We start from the raw sequence: 23,651 nt of genomic DNA, 5'->3' as shown, positions 1-23,651 counted from the left end.
AGTCCCATTGGTTTTCAAAGCTGGTTATTTTGGGCCTCATCTCTGTAACTTTCAAGAGTTGGAGTTGGGATGCCTGATGTGGGGCTTCAACCCCTTATTCTTCAGGAATACATTCTTATTTGTAAGATCTCTCCCACTTGTGGGTTACCATGCTGGGGGTAAGGTTTTTTTTTTTTTGTAAGAACACGTCTCTAACTCTCTTATCTGTTTCCATGTGGCCTTTTTATCCTTTGGTGTGGAGGAGGTGTTTAACTAGTTTTCAGGTCTTTTTCAGAGGGAACTGATCCATATGTAGTTATAGATTTGGTGTATACATGGGAGGAAGTGAGTTTAGGGTCTTTCTACACCCCCATCTTCTCCATGTTGTTATTTTAAATTGACTATATCATGCTTCATGAGTTATCAAGTTTACTGTTTTATTTCTATGATCAGCATAAAGAACCTTGTATCAGCTTAGAAGGTTGACCTTTATAATCCTACACTTAAAAAAAAAAGAATCAGTGGCATATCCTAACATGCTTTTTTTCTTGTTTTCTTAATTCATGAGTTGATCATCTAAGAATTTTCTAAACATTTAAGGAAAAAATTGTCGTATTCAGAAAGTATTCCATAAATTCAGCATGTTAAGTAATTTTGAGAAAAAGTATCTGAAAACTTTTAAAGTAGATATGCTCAACAATTTCAGGGATAGAGGCTGTATATGCAGTAAAAGAGACATGCCTAGTCTCTTGCAGTAGGAAACTCTATGCTTCAATGTGAGAAGAGACCTGAAGACAACAAAGAGAAAAACAACATACCCTCTATTGCCTTTTTTCAGTTTCATGTTCAGTGTCTCCTTTACAGGCTTTGTCTATTCAGACTTGATTATCATCAAATATTAGAATAGTAAAACAGAACTTTGGTTTGGTAAGTATGACAGTGATATAACCAGAGGCTCTATTATGTCCACTTTATAAAATTACCTCCAACTTTACGAATAAATCTAGGGAGGTATATATAGTGGATAAAGTACTTCTAAGATTTGGTTCCCTATGCTTTGTGACCGCTAGAAATAAAAGCAAGTTCATCCAGGTCTGAGGGAATTATGGTTTGTGCACACTCTAACAGTTTAATTTGCATAATAGAATTTTATCTTCATGTAGAATACCCTTTTCATAACCATTAGCCTCAACTTGAATAACAATCTTAACTATATCCTTTTCTTATACCTGAGGCAGATGGAGTTAGGTAGGATGTAATGGTACCTTACGACTTATCGCACTGGTATTTCAGGTCCTACTTGTGCAGACAGATAGGTTTTCTACCTTAAACTAGTAGCAAATTAATTTCCTTCCTTAAACATCAAGCATCTCAGAAGAGTCATTTTTTTCTACTGCCATTGATTTTGCATTTTTTACCCACTCCTCTTTAGCCTTTTGCTCTGTGGCACTAGTCTCTACTACTCTTTTCCAAGTGCTTCTGAAATAGTTCCCAAAGACCTACAAAATTTAAGGAGTTTTCTACTCTGTCGCTATCCTACTTGATTACTTTTAAAGAGTTTGATATTAAACACTTCCTCACTGTTGCTCTTTTCTTCCCTAGATTCCACCATCCTGCATTCTCTGGGCTTTCTTCTTACTTCTCTGATACTCTGCTCCTTCTCAATTTCATTCTTTGGCTTCTCAGTCTCATTTTGACCTCTTGAATGCAACTGTTTTCCAAGACTCTGATCTTATCCCTCTTCAATCTACATTCTACCCTTTAGGTCACATACTCTCTTGACTTAATTATCACCTCTATCAGGATGCTTCCTAATCCTGGCTACATTCTTATCTCCAGACAGTTGCTTGTTACACTCGTCTATCTCTACAGGGTGTCCCAACAGCTTATAAAGGTCAACATTTCCAAGCTCAGAGTTAAGGAAGATTCAATAATGTAACATTATGTTGAACATAACCAATCCTCAATAAGAAGTAGTCTTATTTTCTCTTAGATCAGTTAGTACTATCATTATTCCTAGTTAGGCTGGCTGGAAAAAGGAGTGACCACTGATTTCTCCTTTTCCCTCATCTCTCCAATCCTGTCAGAAACCAGGTTCTACAGAGCCTATTCCATAGCATGTCTCAATTATACTTTCTACTTTTCACTCACAGTTGTAAATTGGACTACTCTGAAGCTTAACAAACTTCCTGCCTCCAATCTCTTCTCTATTAATTCCCTTTTCATACTGTGGTCAGAGATGAATTTTTGAACACTGAAGCGCTATTATCTCCAGAACTGCCTGCTGGTTTCTCCTGACAGCAGTGTACAGTTCACATTTGGGGATTCTGCCTCTTAGGTGTCTCTGTTCACATTCCAACCACACAAGAACAACAACAATGCTTTTACAGTGGTCTATATTTTATAAAGTTTGTTTCCCCAAGAGACCATTAATAATGGTTATTTAATCAATGTTGATGCTAAATAGAGCATTATGGTTATTTTTGCTTTCCTTAGCCTGAATGAAATGGAATTTGAAGATAAATTTATGATGACTATCTTGTATTTCCTTTCCTGCTTGCTTTTTGAGTATTTTTTAACCTGAGGTCCTGAGTAAGAGCCATGATATCTGGAAATGCTTGTTTTTTTTTTTTTTTTTCCATTTTGTCTATTCACAAGTACCTTCAACTTCTCGGCAGAATTCCAGGCTGCTTTCATAAACTAGTTGCTCTACGATGGTAAACTTTATCCATACTACTCCTTTGGTAACAAGCAGATTTGCTAACATTTATTCACAATGATGTAATGAAACAATTTCTATTTTTTCAAACCCATATCTCTTACATATAACATGTTTGAATTCATGAAACCTTCCAAATATTCTTTAAGCAGTCACATAGTTTTCTCTATAGCTTTCTGTTACTTTTAACTTCTACCACTTTGAGAAAGTGAATCCTGTAAGATTACTACCTGTTTTTCTGAACAGTAAGTGAAACTTGATGTATCCAGAGGTATACGTCAGGCAACTTCAATCCTCTGGAACTCTCCAGCTTTCTTACTTAAGTTGCAAACCCACAAGAAAGATCTTTTTCAGCACTTGAAACAACTGTCATGAGGGACATGTAATAAAATATTTATGAAGATTTCTCAGAATTTATAGTGTTATATATTCTAAAGCAGTGCTGTCCAACAGAAATATAATAGAGCTACATAAGTCGTTTTAAGTTTTCTAGTAGCCACATTTAAAAAAGTAAAAAGAAACAGATGAACATGAATTAATATCCCAACATTATTACTTCATCATGTATTCAAGATCAACTGTTCATTCTCACTGATACCAGTGATAATGAACTAGTATTATTCCTAACAATGAGGACAAAAATCAGAAATACAAATTAAAAGCATGAAAGTCTAAGGCCATTCAGTGTAAGGGTAAGTAACTCATGCCCTTAATAGACTCTAAAAATCTAACTAGCCCATCACGATGAAACTGACCTTCATAATGATAATCCTAAGCTGTCAAAAAATAAAGGATAAATTATGCACATTATAACACTTTGAAAAGACAGGGAAATATATATATATATTCTTGGAGGGCTTATCAAAGAGTTACAAATGTTAAAAATTTAATCATGTTAAAAAGGTAAACCTCAATTTAAAAAATCATTTATATAAAACATTTCATTGTCTGACACTGCCAACTAAGTATTAATGTTACTCCTATAAATTCTGACCTCTGTCCTAACAGGTTTCAGCAAGATGTCTTCCTCAGTTTGTGTTGGAAAATTTGTTATTTTATGGCTTTATAGACTTTGATCATTAATCCTTCTAGTATGTTAACAGTCCACGAGTCCTATCTTTTTCCAGTTGCATTGGGATATAACTGACATAAGGTGTACAAGCATGATGGTTTGACTTACATGTATTCTGAAATGATTACTGCAGTAAGTTTAGTTAGTATCTATCATCTCATACACATGCAATAAAAAGCAAAAGCAAAAAAAAAAAGTTTTCTCCTTGTCATGAGAACTCCCAGGAGTTACTCTTTCAACCACTTTCCTATGTATCACACAGAAGTGTTAACTATGGTTGTCATGTTGCACATTACACTCCTAGTACTTATTTATCTTCTAACTGGAAGTTTGTACCTTTTGACCACCTTCCTCCTATTCCTACTCCCCGCAACCCTGCCTCTGATAACTACAAATCTGATCTCTTTTTCTATGAGCTTGGTTTTTTGTTAGAGTCCACACAGAAGTAAGACCATATAGTATTTGCCTTTCCACGAGTCCCATTTTTTTAAGATTTATTTATTTGAGAGAGAGAGAGAGAGAGAGAGAGTGCGTGTGTGCACGTGACCACAGGGGAGTGGCAAAGGGAGAGGGAGAGAGAGAGAGAATCTCAAGCAGACTCCACACTGTGTGCAGAGCCCAGTGCAGGGCTTGATCCCATGACCCTGAGATTGCGACCTGAGCTGAAACCAAGAGTTGGACAATTAAATGACTGTGCCACCCAGGCACCCCACCATGAGTCCTATTTTTTTTTTTTTCCATGAATCCTATTTTTAAAATGGGTCCCCAGAAAGAAGCTTCTCACCTCCCATTATTTCAGTTCTGTGTGTTTCATGAAGTGCCCCTAACCACACAAAAATCCAAAGGTATCTGTTTTGGTGTGAGGGTATGTTTTCCACGTGTTTTAGGATACTTTCTGGAATTTTATACCAACATACTGATCTGAAATATTGAGGCTAGTCTACAGTTAAGCTGAACTCACTACCTTCTAGATATTCCAGAATTCAATTTCCTATAATTGTATACTGGGTTCTTTTTCCTTAAATAAAATGTAAAAAAAATCTTAACCAGCTTCCACATAACCAATTCAGCAGATTAATCAATGCTCCCGGCTCCTCCTGTAGAACTCCATGACAGATATTCACAGAAAGCTCTTCGCAAATCTCAAGAATGCTTGCACACTCCTGCTCTCAGCAGCTAAGCTCAGTGTTTGCTTAGTTTAAGTCTTTTGTGTTTCCAAACCAATTATACTCATTGCACTTGTTACTGTAATTACTTAATTTTATTAAATATTACTGTGAAGTAATAGGGTTTTCTGGAAACACCAGAAAGCTGGAGAAGTTTGTTTGTTTTTTAAAGATTTTATTTATTTATTTGAGAGAGACAGAGAGAGAGAGAGAGAGAGAGAGAGCAAGCGCACAAGTAGGGGGAGTGGCAGAGGGAGATGGAGAAGTGGGCTCCCTGCTGAGCAGGGAGCCCAATGCGGGGCTCAATCCCAGAACTCTGGTATCACGACCTGAACCAAAGGCAGACGCTTAACCGACTGAGCCACCCAGGCGCCCTGATGCAGGAGAAGTTAACTACATGGGGACACTGGGACACTGGTCTTCCTTTTTGGCTTAGGTGAGAATGTAGCTTCAAAGAAAGTAAATTTGGTGAAAAATCAGAAGAGCCTGAAATGGAAGCATTAAGCACAGAGACTGTGTAAATTTTTTTCCTGAATGGTGATATAAACTGCAAATATAAAAGCATAAAATTTAGTCTCTTGAATCTGCCAACACCCTGAAATATGTGAGCCAGTACCACCTGCAGCTGCCAGATCCCATTAGAAACTGCAATGTCAAGGAAAGCACGATGGGATATCCTGCACCTGTTCCTGTTCTGATGGAAAGCTTGATTCTTTGAGTTTATGAGCCTTGGTTAAACATGGGGAGGGGGTGGTGGTGGTCGTGGTGGTGGTGTGTGTGTTCCACTTGCAATAATGCAAATATTTATGTCAATGAAAAATGAGTCTGAAAAGAGTTGCTTCAGTAAAAAAGGAAGGAGGAATACTTTAGAGTTATTAAGGCACACTGCTAAAGAAAAAAGTTGCTTCTAATTAGGGTAAGACTGTAAAGAGTGGGAAAAATCACAAAGATCTTAAAGGATCCTACATTCAGACTGCTTCAGACCTGTCTTTACATTTTTTCTGGATTTAAAGAAAACAAACTGGAAAATGCAGATGATAAATTATGGACATACGTAGGCAAGAAAAATAGGTAATTTCAATCAGTGGCTCCACTTGAAAGAAAAGACCTTGGTTCTGGGACACCTGGGTGGCTCAGTTGGTTAAGCGTCTGCTTTGGCTCAGGTCATAATCTCGGGGTCCTGGGATCGAACCCCGCGTCGGGCTCTCTGCTCATCAGGAAGTCTGCTTCTCCTTTCTCACTCTCCCTCTGTGCATGCGCGCACGCTCTCACTTTCTCTCAAATAAATAAAATCTTAAAAAAACAAAGACCTTGGTTCTAAAATGGATATGCATTTATTTAAGTTAATTAAAATGTCTGTTATTCAGGTATCTTTATTTTTAAAAATTATTCTCCCTTTAACAGATTCTTTAAATTAATTGAACTACTGATAGTGGCCACATTGAGTAAGATGGGTTCTACTACACTTTAAGCTAAAACGCTGAGAACTGCATCTGCTACTTTATTGTCCACTCACATAGATGTTCATGTCATTTACCTTAGTTTCCCCCACATGCTTAGATTTATATACTCTTTATACCCTCTTCCAGATAATTTCTAAAATGTTAAATAAGCCTACTTTTTATTGGATCCCACTGTTTTATAAATTTATTCTCTGGTTGGAACCTTTTGCTATGTCATTTGTTTCTAGCCTTTAAGACAGTTTCTTGTATATAAAAACCAAATATCTCAGTAATTAAATTGGCAAAGCCTGTGGAATGAAACCTTGTCAAAGGTGTTTACTGAGGTATAATTCATATACAGTAAAATGCACTTGTTTAAATATACAGTCTGATGAGTTGTAACAAATTTATACACCCATGTCACTACCATCCTAATCAAGGTCTAAAATATTTCCAGCACTTCAGGAGATTCCCTCATGGAAACTGCAGTCAATTTGCAGTCAATTCCTTACTCCCTCTCAGCCCCAGGCAACCAATGATCTGCTTTCTGTTAGTATAGATATGTTCCTTTTCTAGAGTTTCATATCAAAGGAATCACACTGTATGTACACTTTTTCCTTCACTTAGATTCATCCATGTTGTTGTACTTACTGGTAATTTGTTCCTTTTTATTTCTGAGTAGTATTCTATCGTATGGATACAATTTGTTTACCTAGTCACTTGATGAACACTTAGGTTGTTTCCAGTTTGGAACTATTATGAATAAAATTGTTATGAATATTCCCATACGGGTCTTTGGATGAACATATGTTTTCTTTTCTTTGACTAAATACATAGAAGTGGAACTGCCTCGTCATATGCTGAGTATACATTAAGAAGCTGCCAATTTTGTTTTCCAAAATGTGTATATCATTTCACATTCCCACCAGCAATATAAGAGAGATCCATTTGCTTCACATCTGAAAGACTTTTTAAAAAAAAGTCATGAAGTAGTCATTTATGTATGTAATCAGTAATTATCAATGGTAGTTCTAAGAAGTTAGTATGTACCAAATGCTGTGTTATATACTTATCTACATGTTCTATTTTTTTCTCCACAAAACACTCTAATACATTAAAAACATTTAACTCTGGCACATACCCAACAGTTTATGTGCAGAGGTATTTTTTAATATTATCATCAACATTCTTGGAATGGAGTGAAATTTACTGGTTTTATGTCTTAGAGTTGTCTTGGAAACGTATTTTCATTTAAACAGATTTTCAGCTTTTCAAATATTAGTTTTAGCAAATTCCTGGAAAATCTGCACCCATTTATACCTATTTGTAGCTTTTTCATTTTCCCCCCTATTCTTTATGAAGGCTTAAGTTTTAATATTTCTTACTCCTTTATTGGGGGTAGGGGTGTATAAAAATAATTCTGAACATATCTATGAGGCCCTTTCTATTGTATTATCTGCCGAAATCATAAAAATAAAACCCTAAAAAATGCAGATGCATAAGGTCATTTCTCCCATAGGAATATTATGCTCTGTCCCTTAACAGTTTCCTCCATTGTATTATGGAAAATTTAACACTTTTGAATATATAAATGATTTCTTGACATTTCATATGTAAGCCGTGGATATAATTTTAATTTTTATGGAAATATAAAATCACACAAGCATCCAAGTGTTTTATGATAAACTAAAAATAAGTAGAATCTGCTTACCTTAAAAAATTCCTTTTTCTCAACCATCTCATTACCATCTGCATCCAGCATTTTAAAAGCAACATGAAACCCAGTATGAGGTTCTGTAATTAAGTGAAAAGTGAATAGTTACTGAAATGTTGGTGAAATGCAAATTATTTACTGATCTATAGGTCTTCAAATTTGAAAAAACTTCTAGAAACTATTATATGAGTGCCTAAACAGAGAAAAAATGATCTTTTCTTATTATAATAATTTTCAAAGGCTGATATATTTTCACAGCTGTGCTGTTCTACTATTAAGTGCTCTGCTTTTCAAAGCAAAATTAATTTGAGAACTTATTTCTTTAACTCTACCAGGGGCTTTCCTATATTCTTATAGTAACTTGGCTATTTTCATACTGATTATTACTCTTTATTTCCCTCAGAGTAGGGTTTTAAAAAATTTTTTATTTTGAAATAATTTTAGACCTAAGAAATGTAAATATAGTATGGTGAGTTCTCATATACTCTTCAGCCAGCTTCCTCTAATGTTAACATCTTCTATAACTACAGTATCATTGTCAAAACTGAGAAATTAACACTGGTAATAGCATTTTAAACTGAACTACAGACTTTATTTGGATTTCAAGTTTTTCCACTAATGCTATTTTTTCTACTTTAGGATCAAATACAAGAAACCATGTTGCATTTAGTTGTTAGGTCTCCTTACTCTGCTCCAAGTTGTGAAAGTTTCTCATTCTTTCCTTGATTTTCATGACCAGTCTCAAGAGTACCGATGAGGAATTTTGAAGAATGTCTGATAAGGGTTTTTTAACATGTGAAGGCTAAGTCTGATTCTCTTCTGTTCAACAAGTCTTTTAAGGAGACAGAGTTATGGGGAGCCACAGTACAAAGGAAGTACAAGGGCTAATCTAATCCAACAGTATCATTTTGTTGATATAGAAACTAAGGTAGCATGAGAGACTATGGACTCTGAGAAACAAACTGAGGATTCTGGGAGTGGGGTGGGGGGATGGGTTAGCCTGGTGATTGGTATTAAAGAGGGCACGTATTGAGTGGAGCACTGGGTTTATACGCAAACAATGAATCATGGAACACTACATCAAAAACTAATGATGTAATGTATGGTGATTAACATAACATAATAAAATAAAAGTAAAAAAAAAAAAGAAACTAAGGTAGCAATAACGTTTTAATGATAAAGACATAAATACCAAACTTCCAAAACCTTGTTTGGTAAGAATACAGAATTCTACATGATCACTGAGAAAAACTGTGGGGTACTTACTAGTGAGGATTGTAAGCAAGAAAAGATACTCAGTATACGAAATTAGTCCTGAAAGAGATAAAAACATCAGAAGGTAAGTTTTAGAAGGTTTAGAAGTAATCATATATAGATACTATATGGAAACTTCACCTAATTAAAAACACACACATTTTGGGGCGCCTGGGTGGCTTGGTTGCTTAAGCGTCTGACTCTTGATTTCCGCTCAGGTCATGATCTCAGGGTCGTGAGATCAATCCCTGTGTCTGGTGCTGGGCATGGAGCCTGCTTAGGATTCTCTCTCTCTCCCTCTGCCCCTTCCCCCTCAAAAAAGGGGGGGGGATAAAAACACACACATTTTTACTTTAATTTACCTCTCTTTGGTACAGTGGAAAACTTCTATAATGGAGAGTTAAGTACAGTACTAATACTTAAAAAAGATACTATCTTTTCTCATCAGGTTACTATTACTAGTAAAAAAGGGGAATGGATGTTGGCTAGCAAATAATAGGTATCCACTACAGGTTTTATTTGCATGGCACTTCATGCAATTTCTATCTAAATTTCACTATTCATAACATCTCAAGTGAAGCAAATTTAAAAATTCAGTAGAGTAACAAAGATCTCAATATACAAAATGTCAACCTATATTATTTAAAATGAGATTAATTAAATTTTTGCAGCAGTAACTTGATTTTCCTTTGGGAAACCATTCCTTCTCCATTCTCAAACACGTAGTTTTGGTAGGATGACCATCCTCACCTTTGAAGGTAGATGCTGATAGGCCTAAGCCAATCATCGTACTCTCACTGAATTGGTGCAGAGATGGGCAAAAGGCTGACCCAAGCTAATGAGCAGGTTCCATTAGTCTGGCTGCAGGGACTAGTTCAGGGATGGGCCTTGACCTAAGCTGGGTCACTCAGAGTGGAATTTCTGACAAGAATGCTGAATCATTCACTTTATTTTTTTTTCCTCCCCCATTCCCCTGGGCTTTGATGATGTGAGAATGTTTCACTTAGGAATGTGAGGCAATGGAGAGAGTGCCTGGAACTGTCAGACAGCCAGTGTTTAGGGCCTGAGAATGCAGCCAATCTTTAATTGGCAGGCCTGAAAGATGGATACTGGTGATGTCTGAGCGCTGGATTAAATTGAACTTGAAGCTAGCTCTGTGTCTGGCTACTACTAGCTCTACATCTGTCCTTTCTTGCTCAAATAGATAGTGTCTGGGCTTATGTGCTTGCAATGAAAAGAATAGCAATAAATACAGAAACAGTGTCTTGTAAATCGTGGCTTCCTGAGAAGCTAAAAATAATTTTCCTTCTGGATCACAAGTTTGATATAATAGCAAAATACACAATTAAAAAAAAACTTTATCATGGAAAACTTCAATCATACACAAAAGTAGAGAGAATATAATAAATAACTACTATATATATCAACTTCAGGAATTAACTCATGGCAGTTCTTGTTTTATCTATACCTCTTTTCACTCCCTTCCCCCCACTTCCCACTGAATTATTTTTTTAAAAGATTTTATTCATTTATTTGAGAGAGAGAGAGAGAGAGTGCACGTGCACAAGCGAGCAGAGGGGCAGAGGGAGAGGGAGAAGCAGACTCCCTGCTGCGCACTGAGCCCAACTCAGGGCTCTATTTCAGGACCCTATGATCATGACCTGAGCTGAAGTCAGACACTTGACAGACTGAGCCACCCAGAAGCCACCCCAACCCTCCCCACTGGATTATCTTAAAACAAATCTCAACATATTATTTCACAGGAGAAAATTCAAGCTGTATCTCCAAAAAGACTGTCCCCTTCCCACAAATATATTTGCCACACCTAAAAAATTATCAATAATTCCTCCATATCATCAAACTCATATCACTTTTACAAATGTCCCTGTTTCAGAAAAAAATTTTTTCAAGTGTGCTCAAATCAGAATTCAAAAAAGGTCCCTGCATTACATTCAGTCAAAAGGTCTCAAGTCACTTTTTTTTTATTGTGGCAAAATACACGTAACAAAAATTTTACCATTTTAACCATTTTTAAATGTACAGTGTAGTGGCATGAAGTATTCATTGTTTTGCAACCATTATCAGAACTTTTTAATCATTACAAATTAAAACCCCTGCCTCCAGCCCCTGTAACCTCTCTTCTGTTTTCTGTTGCTATGAATTTGCCTACTCTACGGACCTCATATAAATGGAATCATACAGTATTTGTCCTTTTGTGTCTGGCTTATTTCACTTAGCATAATGTCTTCAAGGTTCATCCACATTGTAGCATGTGTCAGAATTCCATTCCTTTGTAAGGTTGAAAAATATTCCACTATATATATATACCACATTTTGTTTATCCATCTGTTGATGGACATCTGGGTTGTTTCCACCCAGCTAATGGCTATTGTTGATTAATTCTGCTACCAACATTGGTGTACAAGTATCTGTTTGAGTCTCTGCTTTTAATTCTTTTGGGTATTTACCCAGGGTGGGATTGCTGGATTGTATGGTCATTTTATTCTTAATTTGAGGAACCCTCATACTTTTTTCAAAAGTGGTGGCACCATTTCACATTCCCACCAACAGTGCACAGAGGTTATGATTCCTCCACATCCTTGCCAACACTTGTTTTTTTTCTTGATAATAGTGGTATTAAGGGGTATCTCATTATGGTTTTGATCTGCATTTCCCTAATGGTTAGTGATGTCAGGCATATTTTCACATAGAAATTAGTCAACTGTATATCTTCTTTGGAGAAAGGTCTATTCGAGTCTTTGCCCATTTTTTAATAAGTTTGGTTTTCTTGTTGTTGAGTTATAGGAGTTCTTTATATATACTGGATTTTAACCCCCTATATGATTTGCAAATATTTTCTCCTTTCCTGTGGGTTGCCTTTTCATTCTCTTCAGAGTGTACTTTGATTCACAAGTTTTAAATTTTTCTTTTGCTTTCTGGTCTTAAATCTTTTTTTTTTTTTTTTAAGTAGGCTCCATGTCTAGTGTAGAGCCCAGTGTGGGGCCTGAATTCATAACCCTGAGATCAAGACCTGGGCTGAGATCAAGAGTCAGATGCTTAACCAACTTACTTGTTAAAGATGCCTGGTCTTTTTTTTTTTTTTTTTTAAAGATTTTATTTATTTATTTGACAGAGAGACAGCGAGAGAGGGAACACAAGCAGGGGGAGTGGGAGAGGGAGAAGCAGGCTTCCTGCGGAGCAGGGAGCCTAATGTGGGGCTTGATCCCAGGACCCTGGGATCATGACCTGAGCCGAAGGCAGACGCTTAACGACCTGAGCCACCCAGGCGCCCCGATGCCTGGTCATTTGACCTGCAAAGTTTCTTACAGTCTAGAAAATTTTGCTGACTGCACCTTCTTGGTGTCATTTCACATGTTTCCTCTAACTTCCGTATTTTTTTTTCCTTTTAAAGATTTTATTTATTTGACAGAGAGAGAGACAGTGAAGAGGGAACACAAGCAGGGGGAGTGGGAGAAGGAGAAGCAGGCTTCCCGCTGAGCAGGGAGCCCGATGCGGGGCTCGATCCCAGGACCCTGAGATCATGACCTGAACCAAAGGCAGAAGCTAAACAACTGAGCCACCCAGGTGCCCCTAACTTCTATATTTTCTATAAACTGGTACTTAGATCCAGAGGTGTGTTGAGATTCAAGTTTGATTTTTGGTAAGAATTTTTTCTTTTTTTAAAAGATTTTATTTATTTATTTGACAGAGACAGAAGAGAGAGCACAAGCAGGGGGAGCAGCAGGCAGAGAGAGAGGGAGAAGCAGATTCCCCACTGAGCCGGGAGCCCGACATGGGGCTTGATCCCAGGACCCCAGATGATGACCTGAGCTGAAGGCAGACGCTTAACCGGCACCCCTTTGGCAAGAATTCTTATTTATTTATTTATTTTTTTACCGTATCATTATTTTTAATGTCCAGCATTTACAATACGAGGGCCAGAGCTTTCTCCCCAACTCAAGTTTATAAATTCTCAATTGGCTTGTGAGGCCAATAGGGATACTTCTTCTTGTCTAATTTGGTTTCTGCGAAGACTTCATTCAGGTCCTCAATGGTCATCTGATCAAATGGAATTATGTTCCTCATCTTCTCCAGCTCTTTTTCATATTCCTCAATCCTGGCCTTTGAGAGAGACAAAAACTCGGCACAACTTTTCACATCTTCTTTTTCTTCAGCATCCACCTGAACAGTATATTTATCCTCTGGCACAGGAACCTTCAGGGCATTAAACTTCTTCTCAAAGTCATCTACCAAACCAGCCTTCGCCACATTGGCCTTGTAGTAAGCCCAGTCGACAGCAGGTGGTTTCTCATGGACAGTAGCCAACCTGGAGGTAAGTGTCTCATTCCAGGATTTCAGGGAGTTAGCAATGGCCTTCTGGTTTCGAGGTATGATCTCCCCAAAAACTACCCAGTCAATGGTTTTTAGAGCAAGTTTTCGTGCAGCCATCTTGAGATCCTTCACCAATGCCAGCAGCCCAGAGTCCACAGCAGCAAGGAACGGAACTGTGTCCAAGAATTCTTAATAGATGGTGCTGTATACTTCCAACAGGAGGCCAGAATAAAAATGTTTATAAAAAATGCTAAATACTATTGAGAAACAATGATAATAAAAGTTACAGATTTTGGAAATATGTGAAATTATTTCTAGACCTTAGATGATCAGAGATGTCTCAGAGGAAGTAATTCTAAAAATGGTCTTCTAACGTATGCAAGAAGTAATTCTAAAAACGGTCTTCAAAGTAATTCTAAAAATGGTCTTCAAACGTATGGAAAATTCCAAATGAAAAATAGAGGTGTGGGATAGGGGCGCCTGGGTGGCTCAGTCGTTAAGTGTCTGCCTTCGGCTCAGGTCATGATCTCACGGTCCTGGGATTGAACCCTGCATCGGGCTCCCTGCTCAGCAGGAAGCCTGCTTCTCCCTCTCCCACTCCCCCTGCTTGTGTTCCCTCTTTTGTTGTGTCTCTGTCAAATAAATAAATAAAATCTTAAAAAAAAAAAAAGAGGTGTGGGATAAGAGATGAAGCTGAATATGAAAACTAACTATAAAAATATGAAAATTAAAAAGTGGCTGTCAGAAATAACATCTATGTGGAAGAAGCAATGGGAAAGGCTGCGATCACAGCCTAGACATGAGGAATAAAGGCCTGCAGAGGGTGATGGCAGTGGATTTGCCCTACTGGCTCCCAATCAAATAACACACAGACTCAGGGCCCAAGTTCAGTGCAAGGCAGGTAAGGACTTTATATCTAGGTAAATCAATGTTTTAGCTACAAGTAACTTCAGGCACATATTTTAAATGACTTACATTTTTGTGCATTACCAACTTTTTGGTTTGGAGCAGGTATACTTCTTTTTAAGAAAAAAGCCCACAGTAAGTCTTCAGATATTTTTCCTTAAAAATATTCAGTGTTTATAACGAGGGAGAATCAATTAAATGTGTTTTGTCATTACCTCGTTACCTGAGAGAAGTACTCTAATGTTAGTTGAAGGATCAAAGTATTTCATCCCTTGGCAGACTCAAAAAAGCGGAGAACAGCTTTTTTTTTTCTTTCTAATTTTCAAAGGAATACGGCAATGTGAAAAAATGGCCAAACTGCTAGACTGATGTGGGCTTGGTGCCAAGAGGAGGCCTCACACTTCTCTACACATGGGTACATGTCCTCTACAAGGGGACTTTGCAAAAAAGAAAATTCCAGTGTCTTTCTTTGAAATGCTGACTTAAATAAGAAGCTTGAATAAACAGAGTTGAGACAATGTAAAAACAGCACCTACACTCTCAAAATAGATTATAAACAATATAGTTGTACAACAGCATTCTAGGCATCTGCCCTCTGAAAATGCTTTTAAAGAAAACTGATACTTCAGAATATAGGAGAAACAGTTTAATGTATGTATTTTTTATATTTAATTGTAAAGTAAATGCTGTTAAATGGCAATGTTTTAAAAGTGCATGTTAAATAGGTGAAGTATTTTATATAATTATATTAAAAATTTGTTAATGAATCCTTAAGGAAGGGCCATCAGAAGAGATGACTAAATTCTGTTATTTACTATGCTTCTCTACAAATATTTTAAATTTGGAACCATTCTAAACTATGACTTGCTACTGAATGCAATTTTGAGAACTCTGTTTCCCAAAGAGAAATTAACATATCCATCATGAGAACATATTTATATATCTTACAATGTATCTTTTAATTTATATTCAGTACATCCTTAAGGACTATATTATATTAAGAATTCTGCTCATTTCAAAAAAATGCAGTTAGTTATAACTTATATTTTTCTTTATAATAATGCATGGTGGATGAGTTACTTTCTTATTTCAAGGATATATTATTGTTTGCTAGTTAGCATATAGTATAAATTTTGATAGTTGTTTTATGTGGTAAAAGGGAATATTTTAAATTGTTCCCAATGTAACTAAATTTTACATTCTTTTCAAGTGACTTCATTAATATCAGCAAAGAAGTTAATATGTGAAAAATGAATCTGTTGAATCTCTCCTATATAATGTTCATATTAGTGTCTTTTCTTTAAGCTGGAAATGTACATTTCAACTCATATATTTCCAAGAAAACCAGAAGTAACTGTTGTTAAGACACTCCCCAAGAATTTTTTCTTGATCTGTTTCCTGTAAATTCTCTAGAGGTAGGGAGAAGAGAGGATGAATTCGATAAATACCTAGGAAGCAAAATTAGGAAGACTTTGTATCTGACTGCATGTGAAGGATGGAAGTGGCAAAGAGAAAGGGTTCAGAGACATTTCCTGGGTTTTGATGAGGTGCGTGAAAAGCAGTACTACCAAATGAAACCAAGAAAAGAAGGTGCTGGTTTAGGGAGAAGATGGTGAGTTCAGTTTGGGATATGATGAACTCAAGGAAACGGAGAAACCCGTAAGCTGGCATCTGGCAGCTGGTTTGGATACCGAAGTCTGAAGCTCAGGAGAGGAGCCTGGGCTGGAGACACTGAAGGGGATCTGAGAGTTAGCATCAGTATACATGGGTGCTAAACAAGAGGAGGAGAGTAGTAAGCAAAGGACAGATCCTGGGGAGCACCAACGCTTAATGGGCAGGAAGAGGAAGAGAAACCAATGGCAGAAAGAGAGGTACCAAGAGAACTGGGATAATGTAGTTTCAAAGAATCCAAGAGAACTTGTGGCACATGAATTTGCCTAATAATAATAAAAAGATCTCTTAGTGACACTTGATCTCAAGGAATGGCGGAGAAGCTTTATGTATGTTATTCCCACCATAACCCTGGAACTAGAGACGGTTACCTTTATTTTACAGATGAAGTAGGTGTTAAAGAAACTTACAAACTCCAGGGCATACAGGAATTGTGAAGCTCCGCACGTTTGGCCTGTGACACTTCCCATCCTTAGGGACGGGTGTTCTTTTCCCAGCTACAGCATGGTACAGTAGATGTGTCCGAGGGATGGAGAATGTGAAGGGTTAGGACTGAGACCCCAGTCAGAGTGGAATACAGGCAAGCATAGGAAAGCCCACATAAGGGAGACCAGCATTTGGAGGAATGGTGAACTAGCAGTTCTCACTTTGCCCTTTTGTGGCATTTCTAATTCTTCCTACGTACGCAACCCTGCTGTTCCCTCATTTCCCTGTCAGCTGCTTAGTTTTCCTGCCATTGTTAAGTCACACTTTGAGTCCTGATTTCCCTACCAGCCTTTTATTAATGAAGGCTGTTCTTTCATACGTTCCTATGTGGTAGGGAGATAGGCTTAAAATTCTCCTCCTGCAGGTGCCCAGCACAAATCATTTATTCCTTCTCACTGACTTTGAAATGAATGTTATCTACATTATCTATCCTTGCAGTCATTTATTCCTCCTGGTTCCTCTTAAAGCCTCTCTCTCCCTCTCTCTAATCATCTCCTTTCCTTTATTTTCCATACTAATAACCTTATGCACTTTGCCTAAAGGAAAAATATCAAACTTCCTGCTGTGGACTTCCACGTTCTGTTTTTCTAATAGTGCATCACTAAGGGCCCTCCCCCCAGCCATCCAGAAATACTGGCTTTTAATGCTTTTAGAAATCTTGGAAATGTATGATGCCCCTATTCATTCTGAGAATATAAATAACTCTCTAGCTATGTAAGGAACAGGGAGAGAGTACTATCCAATAGGAAAATGTGTGAGTAGGCTGACGAATTTATCTTCTTGACAGTTAGAAAGGTATATATATAGAAAGAGGGACAGAGAAAGACATACAGAGATATATGTGCCTGTAACTGAAAGTTAAAGAAAATAAAGAAGTTACTGATAATCCTCCTCCGTGGCCTCTGAAAACAAACATTTATTTCATCTCCCTTATGGCACAGAAGCAGCGAAGCTGGTAAAGACATACAGAGTCACAGTGCTGCTCCTAGAAATCAGAACCACGATTTCCAGAAGGGGCCACACTCTAACAGAGTCCTGACTGAATGCCTCTCATGAGGATGCCTCTCTGACAGCTCATCTGCTGATAACAAAACTGCTTCATGAATCTTGCTGCTGCAAGCAAGAGGCTGAATGAAGATAACAGTGCCCTCAATTTCAAGAAGAGAACAATACCTTTTAAAATCCCCCCTACCCCCAAAAGAAGGGAATAAGAAAATCTACTGACATTTTTTTCCTATCTGAAACACATTTTGGAAACGGGAATAACTTTCTATCTTCCCTACAAATCTCACTGTTGCTTATAAGGCTTCCATTATAACCTCTTTTATGGAAGCTCTATCACCATTTGCTATCTTCTCTATACCAAGAAAATGAACGTTTGCTTACTGCTCTTTGAAATCTCAACTCCCACACCATACTTTAGGCCTCAAAAATATCACCCTTCCTTTGCCAGATGGCCTCCCTCTTCCTTTAGTTTGTTACGTCTTGCCTTCAAACTCCATTATCTCCTGTGACATAGTTTCTCACTGCTTGCTAGGACTGACAAGTCAGCCCCTTCATTCAAACTCTCCCCATCAGAATGACCTGTTTGATTTCCCCAGCTTAGATGGTTCTGGTTGAATTTCATCAAAGGAGACAGAGAAGAAACCACTAGGATGGTAAGAAAACAACACAAGAAAGTATGGGGGTCCTAGAAGCCAAAAGAAGGGACTGGTTTGAGGTGAGAGCAGGTAATAGTGTCAGTACTGCTGGGGTCACGGATGCCGAGAATATGGAATATCTTCACTGGATCTGACAAGAGGAGGTCACTGATGGTCTTGACAAGAGTGGTGTCGTTGGAGAATGGGTGCCAGACTGAAGCGGGCTGAAGGATGACTGGGAGTTGAGAAAGTGAGCACAACACAAAATAAAGAGCTTGCCTATGAAAAGGGATTACAAAGTATGGAGACAGTGGATGTAGGGTCACAGGAGGAATGTTTTTCCTTAAATATGGGAGATGCTGAAGTTCTTATATAAGAGAGGAATGATACAGTGCCCAGAAAGAGAATGTGGCAGGGGGAGGGAGTAAGAGCAGAATGGAGAAGTCTTGTGAAGGCAACAGAAGAGGCCTGGGGCAAATACGGGGAGGCAGCACTATTTCTGCTACAGGGAACAATACTTCTGTAACTAAGTGAAGGTGGAGAAGGTGGACATAGTTGCAGGATGCGGATGCACTAGATTTGGAGGCATGTTCTTTTTCCTTTATGTAAAGGAAAAAATGTCTTTAAAGTTCATTAAATTCTTCTCTGCATAGGCTATACTTCATTATGAATTTTACTAATTTTAACAGTTGTCTTCATGATTGTGAATACAATATATAATAGAGATACGTTCATCTTATCTATGGTAGGGTAGTGCAATTAAAAAACTGTTTTGTGCTCAAGACTGCCAAGATCAGGTTTATTTGGGGCGCCTGGGTGGCTCAGTCGTTAAGCGTCTGCCTTCGGCTCAGGTCAGGATCCCAGGGTCCTGGGATCGAGCCCCGCATCGGGCTCCCTGCTCAGCGGGAAGCCTGCTTCTCCCTCTCCCACTCCCCCTGCTTGTGTTCCTTCTCTCGCTTTGTATCTCTCTGTCAAATAAATAGATAAAATCTTTAAAAAAAAAAAAAAAAGAAAAGAAAAGATCAGGTTTATTTACTTTGATTAACTTAATGCATTTTATAGGTCATGTACTTTGAAATAACTACACACCACATAAAATATGGTAATACAATGAATAACTTCAATTTAAATAATATCTAGTTCAGGAAAAGCAAAAATATTCTATATGACAGTTGCAGGTCATTAAGCATTAAGCTGATAAAACGTTGGTCACTAGGAGGCAGAAGTTTCACCTAGTGTATTTTAGAAATATTTTACATCAAAAGGAAGTATCTTAATGAAAAATAAAGTAAAATTACTTGCTGATAATTCCATGTTTTTATTCAGGTGTTGATAAATAGTTGATGTACTCTTTCTAAAATTTATGAAAGCTTTACTGCTAGCTGGATTTAATTTTGTTGGTAAAGTAATACCAATTAATCTTAACTGGGAATTTCAATATAAATTACTGAAAAGATTTAATTGGAAAATATTGTTTAAAAACTTGTAGTCTTTGTACTTTCAATTCACAGAAAGGCTAACTCAAATTACATTAACGAAAAAACTCAAGGGACTCACTGAAATAGATCAGAATAATTTGTAATTAGCGTGTTCACGTTAACATTAATTAGCATGGAATGCAATTTTAGATGAGTATCTGTTATGTGCTAGAGAACATTTTAGGCAACGTGCTATGCAAATGACCACACAGATTTATCCTCTTGGAGAATTTATGGTTTAATTAGAAAATACGAGAGACAGTACAGTGCAACAAAATGCAAAAAAATGAGAAAGAACAAGATCTCTGGTGGTTTCAGAGATTACTTTCACAGAGCAGGACAGCTGATGAGCAGGAAGTTGGCAGGTACAGCAGGGGGCATTTAAGGCACTCCTGAAAGTGTGGAAGGTTAATGCAGGGGAATGAGGCTTGTGGAGGTAATTCTTTTCAGAAGTGAAGGGTTCTTCTAAAGTCCTTGAAAATGAGTCCCTCTTATTAGTACTACAGATTAATCTCTTATCTCTTAGATACTTTTCTCTTAAAATAATTTAAACTTTCTCACTTGTTTTTATTTTATGAATTTGCCTTAAAAATAACTTTTAATAGAATTCCTAAAATTACATATTTATATTAATGTATTCAGAAAGTATTTTTCATGGAAGGATACCTCAAAGCCAGAGCTTTGAGCTAAATATCAGTATTTGGGATTTAAATAGTATTCCTAAAATCTTCTCTGAAGTGCCAAATTAACGACACTTTCCTAAAATTTGTACTATGATTTAAAAGGCATTATTTATTTTAATTTATAAACTCACAATAAGAGGCCAAGATCCAGTTAATACTAAAATCTTAAAAACCATATAGCAATTACAATACTGCTATTATTATCAATTATAAATTTCTAATGTGCCAAACACATAGTAAGGAAACAGAGACTAACTTGCCCAAGATCACAGATAACTAGTGGAGCTGGGAATCCAAACTCAGCTTAAAGCTCATTCTCCTAATCAGTTTAAGCAGATACTATAAACATTAAAAACATCTTATTTTATTATATCAACAATCCCATAAAGGCAGGTACCACTATCTTGTTTTATTTTTATATATATTTTAAAGATTTTATTTATTTGAGAGAGAGTGAGAGCGCATGAACAGGGGGCAGGGGCAGAGGGAAGGAGAGAAGCAGACTCCCCGCTGAGCAGGGAGCCTGATGCTGTGGGACTTGATCCCAGGACTCTGGGATCATAACCTGAGCTGAAGGCAGACGCTTAACCGACCGAACCACCCAGGCACCCTACTATCTTGTTTTAAAGGCAATGAAAGTGAGGATGAAAGAGATTAAGTAACTTCCTGAGGTCATAAAACCAGGAAAAATTTGAATTTAAGTCTACTGATCCAGAACATACCCTCTTATTCACTACGTAGAGACTACTACCCAGTAAACTCCCACTTGAAAAAGGAGATTTTTAACCTCTTTAAGTACATACATAGTACAAAGGAGATTTTTAACCTCTTTAAGTACATCTGGTGCTGACTGGAAAGAATCAGGTAAGGGGTGGGATGGAGTGGTGTAAAGATAATTAGACAGTTTAGTATGAGGAACTAATACTTGTAGAATATAATTCAAGTTTATGTAGTCCACTAAATTATTGACGCACTGAAGTAAGAGCAGAAATTGATACTAATAATAAGCAGTTTGACTGCTACTGACTTCATGGAGTTGAGGTGCCAATGTTATTCCTTTTTTGTCACATTTTGTTTTCTTTCTGTATGGAGTGTTATGTGATACACTTATTCTCATTTTAAAACTAATGTTCACATGCAAAAACAAGGTAAAAACAAATGTTGATAGGAGAATGTCGTAAATCTCTTGAGCTAATGGTCACAAGTCTTCTGTATTCATGACCCATTGATTTGGAAATTACATTTGCTGCTTAATTCTCCAACTCCTCAGACAACAGGAGAGAACATTATCACCAACTTCAGGTGAACACTTTATCTACTTGCCACTGACTTGTCCTTATATAAAAAGGACCAGTGGAGGTCCTCTGCCTATTTGTATGAGCATATTTAAATATATTCCAGTGACACTTACTGAAATGAAATTCGGCTTGAATAGATAGGACAGTAAAGCTAAATGCTATTTATTTATTATCAATTTTTATTTACATTGTAGTTAGTTAACATATAGTGTAATATTGGTTTCAGGAGGAGAATTTAGTGATTCATCACTTACATGTAACACCCTGTGCTCATCACAAGTGCCCTCCTTAATGCCCATTGCCCATTTAGCCCATCCCCTGCCCACCTCCCATCCAGCAACCCTCAGTTTGTTCTCTATAGTTAAGAGTCTCATGGTTTGTCTCCCTCTCCTTTTTTTCCATCCCCTAATTCATCTGTTTTGTTTCTTAAACTCCACAGATGAGTGAAATCATACGGTATTTGTCTTTGTCTGACTTATTATTTCACTTAGCATAATACACTCTAGCTCCATCCATGTCATTGCAAATGGCAAGATTTCATTTTTTGATGGCTGAGTAATATTCCAGTGTGTGTGTGTGTGTGTGTGTGTGTGTGTGTGTGTGTGTGTACATACATATATACCACCTTTTCTTTATCCACTCATCAGCTGATGGACATTTGGGCTCTTTCCATAATTTAGCTATTGTTGATAGTGCTGCTGTAAACATCAGGGTGCATGTGCCCTTTTGAATCAGTAGGTTTGCATCCTTTGGGTAAATACCTTGTACTGCAACTGCTGGATCAGAGGGTAGTTCTATTTTTAACTCTTTGAGGAACCTCCATACTGTTCTCCAGAGTGACTGTCCCAACCGCATTCCCACCAACAGTGTAAGAGGATTCCCCTTTCTCTTCATCCTTGCTAACATCTCGTCCCCTGTGTTGTTAATTTTAGCCATTCTGACAGGTGCGAGGTGGTATCACATCATGGTTTTGATTTGTATTTCCCTGATGATGAGTGATGTTGAACATCTTTGCATGCGTCTGTTAGCCATCTGGATGTCTTCTTTGGAAAAGTGTCTATTCATGTCTTCTGCCCACTTCTTAACTGGATTATTTGTTTTTTTGGGTGTTGAGTTTGATAAGTTCTTTATAGATTTTGGATACTAACCCTTTATCAGATATGTCATTTGCAAATACCTTCTCCCATTCAGTAGGTTGCCTTTTAGTTTTGTTGATAGCTTCCTTTGCTCAGCAGAAGCTTTTTATCTTGATGAAGTCCAAGGAGTTCATTTTTGCTTTTGTTTCCCTAGCCTCCAGAGATATGTCTATAAGAAGTTGGCTATGGCTGATCTCAGAGATTGTTGCCTGTGTTCTCCTCTAGGATTTTGATGGCTTCCTATCTCACATGTAGGTCTTTCATCCATTTTGAATTTATTTTTGTGTATGGTATAAGAAAGTGGTTCAGTTTCATTCTTCTCATGTAGCTGTCCAGTTTTCCCAACACCATTTGTTGAAAAGACTCTCTTTTTTTTCCATTGGATATTCTTTCCTGCTTTGTTGAAAATGAGTTGACCATATAGTTATAGGACCATTTCTGGGTTTTCTATTCTGTTCCACTGATGTGTTCCATTGATCTTAGGTGTCTGTTTTTTTTCCCCCCTAGTACCATACTGTTTTGATCACTATAGCTTTGTAATATAGCTTGAAGTCCTGCATTCTGATGCCTCCAGCTTTGCTTTTCTTTTTCGTCTTCTGCTTTGGCTATTCCATGGTCTTTTGCGGTTCCATACAAATTTTAGGATGGTATGTTCTAGCTCTGTGAAAAATGCTG

At 37.3% G+C, this 23,651-nt stretch overlaps 1 protein-coding gene and 1 pseudogene across 3 annotated transcripts in view; both read right to left on the bottom strand.

Annotated features, from left to right (window-relative positions):
• The window catches only part of MICU2 (mitochondrial calcium uptake 2), a 166,635-nt gene that overhangs the window by 58,521 nt on the left and 84,463 nt on the right, over positions 1-23,651 (bottom strand). For all 3 annotated transcript variants that reach the window (XM_078070572.1, XM_078070574.1, XM_078070573.1), the window contains 2 exons: positions 9,359-9,406; positions 8,090-8,172 (listed from right to left, as the gene is read on the bottom strand). In XM_078070572.1, coding sequence (XP_077926698.1) covers positions 8,090-8,172; positions 9,359-9,406 — 131 coding nt within the window. The remainder of the gene's footprint in view (positions 1-8,089; positions 8,173-9,358; positions 9,407-23,651) is intronic.
• LOC118518587 (ATP synthase peripheral stalk subunit d, mitochondrial pseudogene) lies at positions 13,217-13,810 on the bottom strand (annotated as a pseudogene).

Source organism: Halichoerus grypus, chromosome 4, assembly GCF_964656455.1.
Source record: "Halichoerus grypus chromosome 4, mHalGry1.hap1.1, whole genome shotgun sequence".
NCBI lineage: Eukaryota > Metazoa > Chordata > Mammalia > Carnivora > Phocidae > Halichoerus > Halichoerus grypus.
This window is presented reverse-complemented; position numbering and strand designations above follow the sequence as displayed.